The sequence below is a fragment of the Aphanomyces astaci genome, assembly GCF_000520075.1.
Source record: "Aphanomyces astaci strain APO3 unplaced genomic scaffold supercont1.33, whole genome shotgun sequence".
NCBI classification, from domain to species: Eukaryota; Oomycota; class Saprolegniomycetes; order Saprolegniales; family Verrucalvaceae; genus Aphanomyces; species Aphanomyces astaci.
The window spans coordinates 65,833-73,603 of NW_009798296.1; the positions used below are offsets into that span (position 1 = coordinate 65,833).

The following is a 7,771-nucleotide window of genomic DNA, read 5'->3' on the forward strand; positions in this document are numbered from 1 at the left end:
ATCTCAAGTAGGTTGTCCGGCTTGGCCCGAACGGTGTTGGTCACGGAAAGGTCAATGCAACTTGGGCAAATAGCACTTGTGCCCACAGTGCAGTGGCCATCCAGGACGCACCTGCCAGACAAGATGCGACCCAATTATCTACGAGTCGTTATACATGATTGCATATTCGATATGGGTATGCGGTCATGCTGCCTCAGTGGAGTTCAAAGTTTAAATTCGAGTAAGCTTTGCGAAGCTACCGGTAGTAGCACAGCAACTGGCACCGATAGGGTGGTACTATGTACTCCGGAGTAGTACAGAGGCGTGGAAGTATCAAGAGGAGGGAAAAGAGGTGGATGCCAGAGGCATGTAGAAAAGGGAAAGGATGAGAAAAGGAGTCGAGGAAGGTAACCTCGGGGCCTAACCAGGGACGCTAGGCCAAGCGTCCCGGCCATAATAAACACAAAGAGGAAGACGTGGGCTCACAAAGAAGGAACAAGAAGTGAGCAGCTAGACCAAGAACAGGCTTATGCATGCCTGTGATTGGTGGAAAACCACTGGTGCCAGAGGCAGGAGGGGCGCAGGACGGGAGACACAGGACCCAGAGGGCTGGTGAGTTGCCACCTCGTGACAGGAAGCTCGCGCATGGTGGACCTCTCAAATATTTAGAAGTTTGTAATCGCAGGTGAATCAGATGGATTCTATTTTAAATAAAATATATGCTTCAACATTTTCTCATTCTCGTCTGATTGGTCATATTTTAGCCAATAGGTCGCTTTTTAGCGAATTCCCGTGATCGAACTCGGGACTAATTGCAATGACCGGTACCATCGTTTTGCAATTGCAATATCCGAGAATACCTCCGCGACTTAATTCGTGGTAAAAGGGGTAAGCTGGCGAAATGCTGGATGACTATTGTACTACGTACTACTCTGGTCTGAATGATATTGCGCTTTCACTTCTCATTGGCGGGATTTTCCTAATGCTGCAAATTCTGCATATCTGATTGGAAGGGTGAATAGCGCGAATTCTCTGCTTTGATTGGCTGTGTTTTGAGCGTTCCAATTCATTTTAGCTCAAACGTTGTGTCTTGTCAAAGTTGATCTTGCAACTAAAATCCACACACATATACCCGCTAAGGCATCACTTTACAATTTGGGCCTGCCCACTAAATGCAACATACCCTCGTCGGACCCTACTATTGCCAACTGCGACACCTCCGAGCTCTCAACCATCCCCCGCTGCCTCACGGGGTCCGAAACCTCCAGCACGATGAGCGTGTTGCCATCTACGAATCGCTACTTGAGATCAGTTCTAACGGTCAGCTGCCACGTGGAGCATTTGTTCACCCGCCCGAGCACATAACTGTCACTGGAGAACGATTACGAATGTGTGGGTCCGAGCACGAGAGTCCCTTCGCCTTGGCAGTCTGACGGCCGACGTCACCTCAAACATTCGCGGTAAAACCTCCATAAGATAATATTTATCAAATATATACAAATTGCTAGTACTGTATAATGTCTGGCGATTTTGAAGTTTAAGGTAATTCTGGTCGAAAAAGGGTCTGCACGCACGACGAAATCAAGAATGCCGTCCAAGTGGTCGACATGTATGCTCGGCAAACAATGCGAGCGCTTGCGGCTCACAGCGGCATACCGAAAACCCCGCGTATCCAACACATGAAAGAAGAAAAACACTACAACCAAGGTGCAGCTACGTTCGACTCCACCTGACGGACGCCAACGCCGTCACAAGAATGAAGCACGCGCTGAGTTTCCTCCAACCAACATAAAATGGGAACAAAGTTTTCGTTAACATAAATTCGTACATTCATGTTGACAAAAAGTGGTTCTATTTGACGAAGGTGAAGAGGAAGTTCTATGCCTACGCCGACGAAGGTGTGCCCAGCAGTTTATCACAAAAGTGATGTTCATGTCTGCTGTTGCCCTCCCCGCAACAACTTCCACAAGAAAGCAATCTTCGACGGCAAGATTGGGATTTGGCCGTTCGTGGTGCAGCTGCCGGCCCAGAGGAACAGCAAGAATAGGGCCAAGGGTACGATGCTCACAGTGCCTCAAAGTGTGACGTCGGACGTCTACCGAGCGATAATTTTGGAGAACGTCGTGCCGGCAATCAAGGCGAAAATGCCATGGCGCGATCAGGCCGGGACAATTGTTTTGCATCAGGACAATGCGAGCCCCCAAAACTGCGTCACGTCGAAAATGCTTTAGGATCGAGGTATTAAAGGAATTGTCATCATTAACCAGCCTCCGAACATACCAAACATGAACATCTTAAACTTTGGATATTTTAACAGTATTCAAAGTCTACAAAGTCAAAAGTGTACTCGAACAGTCGAGGAGCTTATTGACGTTGTAGAAAGCTCATTTTATGAGCTGCCTTGTGATACACTTTCAAAAACCTTTATCACCTTGCAGAAGGTTATGGAGAAGACACTTGAAAGTAAGGGTACGAACGATTACAAGCTTCCGCATTTGAGAAAGGATGCGTCAATTAAGGACTTGTCTCTATTCAATGTCAAGTGTGATCCTCTTATCTACGACCGTGCTGTCGATTACTTGAGCGCACTTTGAATTCTCTAGAAACAGTCAGCCGTGTATTAAAATAAAGTGCGATTATATTTCCATCCAGTGGTATTCATTGTCAAGGTTCAATACAAACTTCTAGATGTTTTGTCGCCCCTCACTATACTTTAATCAAGATAAAACTTCAGCACTATCATTTCAGACAAGATTAGTAGTAAATGCCATTGGTCTTTATCCGTTCAATTTCCCGATATTGAAGTACCACTTTCGAAGTGCGCATATGTCCATGTCGTGATTCAATATAATAGTCAAACCACGCGAATTTTGGAAGTTTATAGCAAGTTCACAATAGTATTAATATTATATTAATAGTACCAATTTCTTAAGTAAAGTTACTATTAATACTAACGCTATTAATAGTATTATACTACGTACTACGTAGAACTACGTAGTAAGTAACTAGTGTCCACGTATAGCATCTGAAAATAGGTCAATATTGACATGTTTGCTATTTTTTGCCAAAATTCAAATTTGTCAGCGACAGCATCATGACCTTGCACTCTTGGAGCTTTTGCCGGATGTTGGGTGCCTGGCCCTTGGTGTTGTCGTAGACGATGGCGGCAGGTCGCAGCTTCTCCTTGGCCCGCTTCGCATGCATGAGATCGACGCTATCCCTCTTCTTCCATCGCGGCATCACGCCCATGTGTTTGGTGAGGTCGACGCTGTCTCGCTTCTCCCGTCTTACCGGCGACTGCATGGACTGGTCCAATTCGTCGAGCGCGTCAGACGAGTCATGGTCATACACGTCGTCTCCGTGTGTTTTGTGAACGAGTCGCAGTGAGGAAGACGAGGGGTGGCTCGTGATGTCGAGCACTTGTTGCGACGGCGTCACGATCGCGCGCGCCGCCTGCGCCATCCATGGCTTCTCCTCGTCCAGGATGTCGTGATATTGGAGTTTCGTCAGTCGATGCTTTGTGGGGAATGCGGTGGGCTCTATCTTCCCTTGTGGGGAAGTTGTCTTTTGGGTCGTCGTTTTCATAGGTACGACCTTAGTGGAACTCGAAAGCGATGCGACGGCAGTGGGTTTCGGCGGCACCACTTGGGGTCGCCGCGGGCTCTTTGCGCTTATGTCTTTGCCAGGAACGGTATGCAACGCCGATATATTCAACATGGCTTGGTAGACGCTATCCAGCCACGCTACTTGTTGCGTATGAGTTACGCTCCGCCTCGGATTCAGCTACACATAATATACACAACCGTGCTAAGTGGATGTACATGTCCAAAGTACTGTAGAGTGTACCGTACATTACTATGGACATTTTATGATTATATCATTTTAAATATCATTTTATAATTTTTCAATCAGCTTCAATTGATTATTAGCATAGAGTTTCAGAATTATTTCAAATTTGAATCATAAAATGTCCATAGTACACTGTACTTACCTTGAGGAACCTGTTCTTAAAGCTGCCAAAGGTCAATACTTCGTCTTTCTACGAGACATCGCTCAGTCGTCATCCATATTCTGTCAAGAGCGTCATGCAAATGCAAAACAACGGAAAATGTGTCGACTTTTGGGAACTTTCCCAGGGATTTTGCACCGATGTGGCTCCGATGCACCTACTTGAAGCAAGGATAGTTCCGTATTGAGCACTCGTTGGGGTTTGTCCTCCACGACCAGAGGCGTTGTCATGTCCTGGTTCACGTCCACCACGCACGCACTCAAGACGTGCACCTGGGTCTTGTTCATGATGGTGTGGAACTCGGACGCGACCGAGAACAGCTCCTTCAAGCGATGCTCCATCTCCACTTCCATGAGCATGCCCAGGTTAAAGTTCGAGCTCGACTGCTTGGCGAACACAGTGCGGCGGGTCTGCCCGGTCGGCATCGCACCATTTACCGCCGTGGCGTGAGATATTCCATATCGATCCTTGAGTAGATCCCGTTTGGACGGCGACGCTTGGGGGATTTTTGTCGTTGTCAACTGTTGGGCCAACGACTGCCTGAGTAGCCACATCTGCTTCTTTTCCTCGTCCCGCAGCGTGGCCGACGAGTACGCCGTCACGCCGGACGCTTCAAACTCGGAAAACACGTTGACGAGGATATCGATCCCTAGGTCGTGGTGTAAGTCCACGTGCGTGGCACCACCGTCCAGGGTCGTCGTCGCCGGGTGTTTCTTCTTGAGACTGGTGGCGTCGATGGTACTACTAGAGGAGGACGCGCTGTGGTTGATGGCGGAGTCCAACAGCAACGCGGCCTTTGACGATGATGCAGCGAGGAGTGAGTCCAAGAACGAGTCGATCTTGGCGAGGGCGTCGCTGTTGCGACGCTGCAGCGCCAACTGCGCCAATTGCACGGGCACCACGACGTTGGTCGGCACTGCGCCGGGGGACTCGCCACCCATAGATATAATATATATATACTGTATGGAGAGCACACTTATTTATAGCCAGCCACCCACCAGGATAAGCGTCGTCCAGCTTTTGACTTTGAACCTCGGAAAGGTACAATAGGCATCGTGAGGGGTTGGTTCCATTTGCCATGTACAGTATGTACTACTTACTGTACATGTAATAATACTGCAGACCATTGATGGAGCCCCCAGGGGGGGGCTACACTTGTTTCTCGCTGAGTAGTTCAGAACTACCGGTACGTAGTAAAGAATACTAGCAGTGGACCGTAGGTCTACCTACACTCACTAGGAGTAATAAGTTAATGCTGTTCATATTATTATAATACTTCGAGGTTATTGACATCATTTTAATACCGGAAAGTTATGCGAGTTTTGGTCACACGAGATCTTAAAAACAACAAAACTACTTAGTACTACTAGTAGTAGTGTAGTACTACTTACACAAGTAAGGATCCAGAGGAAATTTCTGTGTCAATGCAGCTTCCTCATTGGCTACCACAAGCGGCAAGGAGGGTTGTGATTGGGTCTATGAAAATCGAGGGAGCCAATAAAATCACTCCATTTCTGGCTTTGTTCATCGGGCAACTGCAGTCTTGGATCGCACTATGAAGTTCCGTCCGTGCATCGACATCCATGCGGGTGTGGTCAAGCAGATCGTGGGCTCGACACTGTCAGACGACAAGGATGCCGCAGGTCCCGTGACGAACTTTGTGTCGACGCTGCGCTCGGCGGACTATGCAGCGTACGCCACCCTCAATCTCGTCCAAACTCCAGCTGCTCGCTCGTAGGATGTACAAGCGCGACGGGTTGACGGGAGGCCATATCATCATGCTAGGGACGAGCGAAGCCAACGAGCGCGCAGCGCTGGAAGCTCTGGACGCGTTTCCCATGGGCATGCAGATCGGAGGTGCGTCGACCGTTCCAGGGTCGTCCCATCTTACGATCTCGCAGGCGGCATCACGAGTGCGAATTGTCGCCGCTACCTCGACCGCGGGGCCAGCCATGTGATTGTAACCTCGTACGTCTTTCGCGACGGCGCCATCGACATGCAGCGGCTCGCGCAACTCCGCGACGTCGCCGGCAAGGACCGACTGGTATCCCATCCATCATCTTCCCATGTTCCTATCCTCCTCTCATGGCGTGCTTAGGTGCTGGACTTGAGTTGCCGCATGAAAAACGACGGGCTGTACTACATCATGACCGACCGGTGGCAAGTGTTTTCAAACGTCACTCTCTCGTATGTGTCCATATGACATTTCTATCGAAAATATAATATATATATATATATATGTGAAATAATATAAATATGCCAAATAATATATATATGTTAAATAATATATATATGCCAAATGATATAAATATGTGATATAAATATATATGCCAAATATTATATATATATGTTAAATAAAATATATATATTCATATAGCGCGTCACTGCTTGTCGAGTTGGCCGCGTATTGCAACGAATTTCTCGTGCATGCTGTGGATGTGGAAGGCAAACGGTGTGGGATTCAAGTACGTAGTTTTCCATGCAAATATATATATATATATATATATATATATATACTACGTAGTTTATTCAGTACATGCAATAATATTTCCAAAACGATAGCATTATATAAATATTCTTTGAAAACAGGAAGACCTTGTATCGTGCCTGGCGCAGTGGTCTCCAATCCCAGTCACGTACGCCGGGGGCGCTTCGTCTGTTGTACGTTCGTTCTCCATGTGATCCTTCTTGATGCGTTAATATATATATATATAATTTAATTTAACGTAATATTTGTATAATATTTATGGACAGGATGACGTGAATCTCGTCGGCCGCCTTGGAAAAGGCCACGTGGACGTGTCCATTGGCAGTGCGCTCGATATTTTTGGCGGCAGTTTGTCGTACGACGCGCTGGTCGCGTATACAAAACAGACGTTAACGCAACACTAACATTTGCACTGCTTGCTAGCTAGTACTACTAACAGAAAACAAAATGCAGATATGTTCAATGCGGTATACTATTAAACTACTAACAGTAACCCCTGTTCAATGTATGAGCGTTGATATTAATAATTTATCCATCTAATAACGTAGTTGCCACTGGTAATACCACCTATACCTGGTAAGTATATTTCTTTGTGGGCGGCACTCTCTACTAAAGCTATTACTACTATTAATAGTACGTAGTTCGTATTAGTACTGGAGGCTGCGGGAATTGGTCATTTCGACAGTTTTTTTAGTGAAACTGGTTGATCAGCACACGCCACATACAACTTCAATTGGTGTAATATATTGTTAGATCGCGTAAGCCTTCAGAGGACCAGTTGCGCTTCACAATTGTCGGATCAGCGCGCTACCATTCCGGGAATGGAAGGCCGCGAGAAATTCGAATCTATCCGGATAATAGTTCCGGAAACGGGTGAGTTTGGTGCCTTCATTCAAATGCACGTATTTTTATTCCTTGACATTCAAATGATAAAAATAAATATAGCATCATTGCTATGTTATGTTATAATTTATGACATACATTGTTAACTTATTGCTATCTTTGGAGAAATCGTCGTAACACCATATTTAGGCCAGTATAAGTGTATAACGATTGAGGGGATCAATGCGAAACTTTACATACACGGTTGTGACCTTATGTACTACATGATGGCATGTGATGGTAAACCAAATAGTGTTAGATGATTGCGATATTCATGAACAAAGTAAGCTATATTTTTCAAAAATGGAATGTTTGATGCTCCGATTCTTGCCCACTATTGTCCCAACTTAGTGAACTCTTATCAACTTCCATAGACACCATCGAGATCTACTTGCACGCGAAAGTTTATGGCT

General features: G+C 46.3%; 3 protein-coding genes across 4 annotated transcripts; 2 read left to right on the forward strand and 1 right to left on the reverse strand.

The window, feature by feature from the left end:
- Positions 1-1,859: 1,859 nt before the first annotated feature.
- Positions 1,860-2,210, forward strand: H257_11246 (hypothetical protein; the record flags this gene model as incomplete). Its single annotated transcript, XM_009838132.1, has 1 exon — positions 1,860-2,210. One exon carries the CDS (start codon positions 1,860-1,862, stop codon positions 2,208-2,210), a length of 351 nt encoding a protein of 116 aa, XP_009836434.1.
- Positions 2,211-2,992: 782 nt separating this feature from the next.
- H257_11247 (hypothetical protein) lies at positions 2,993-5,030 on the reverse strand. The gene is made up of 3 exons (XM_009838133.1): positions 4,150-5,030; positions 3,971-4,018; positions 2,993-3,762 (listed from the first exon to the last, which is right to left on the reverse strand). Exons 1-3 carry the CDS (start codon positions 4,927-4,929, stop codon positions 3,034-3,036), a joined length of 1,557 nt encoding a protein of 518 aa, XP_009836435.1. The 5' UTR covers positions 4,930-5,030; the 3' UTR covers positions 2,993-3,033.
- A 484-nt stretch (positions 5,031-5,514) lies between these two features.
- H257_11248 lies at positions 5,515-6,973 on the forward strand. Of its 2 annotated transcripts, XM_009838135.1 has the most exons (7): positions 5,515-5,680; positions 5,727-5,845; positions 5,890-6,032; positions 6,087-6,175; positions 6,366-6,453; positions 6,578-6,649; positions 6,743-6,973. In XM_009838135.1, exons 1-7 carry the CDS (start codon positions 5,544-5,546, stop codon positions 6,878-6,880), a joined length of 786 nt encoding a protein of 261 aa, XP_009836437.1. In that variant the 5' UTR covers positions 5,515-5,543; the 3' UTR covers positions 6,881-6,973. The 2 variants fall into 2 exon arrangements, with proteins under 2 accessions (XP_009836437.1, XP_009836436.1); XM_009838134.1 differs by having other exon boundaries at positions 6,578-6,973.
- The last annotated feature ends 798 nt before the right edge of the window (positions 6,974-7,771 follow it).

Coding starts and splice junctions, on each gene's coding strand:
- H257_11247 (XM_009838133.1), bottom strand. CDS start 4,929: ATGGGTGGCGAGTCCCCCGGCGCAGTGCCGACCAACGTCGTGGTGCCC. Junction 4,019..4,149: donor CGGAACTATCCTTGCTTCAA/GTAGGTGCATCG, acceptor GATGTCTCGTAG/AAAGACGAAGTATTGACCTT. Junction 3,763..3,970: donor TTAAGAACAGGTTCCTCAAG/GTAAGTACAGTG, acceptor TATTATGTGTAG/CTGAATCCGAGGCGGAGCGT.
- H257_11248 (XM_009838135.1), top strand. CDS start 5,544: ATGAAGTTCCGTCCGTGCATCGACATCCATGCGGGTGTGGTCAAGCAG. Junction 5,681..5,726: donor CGCTCGGCGGACTATGCAGC/GTACGCCACCCT, acceptor GCTCGCTCGTAG/GATGTACAAGCGCGACGGGT. Junction 6,176..6,365: donor TTTTCAAACGTCACTCTCTC/GTATGTGTCCAT, acceptor ATATTCATATAG/CGCGTCACTGCTTGTCGAGT.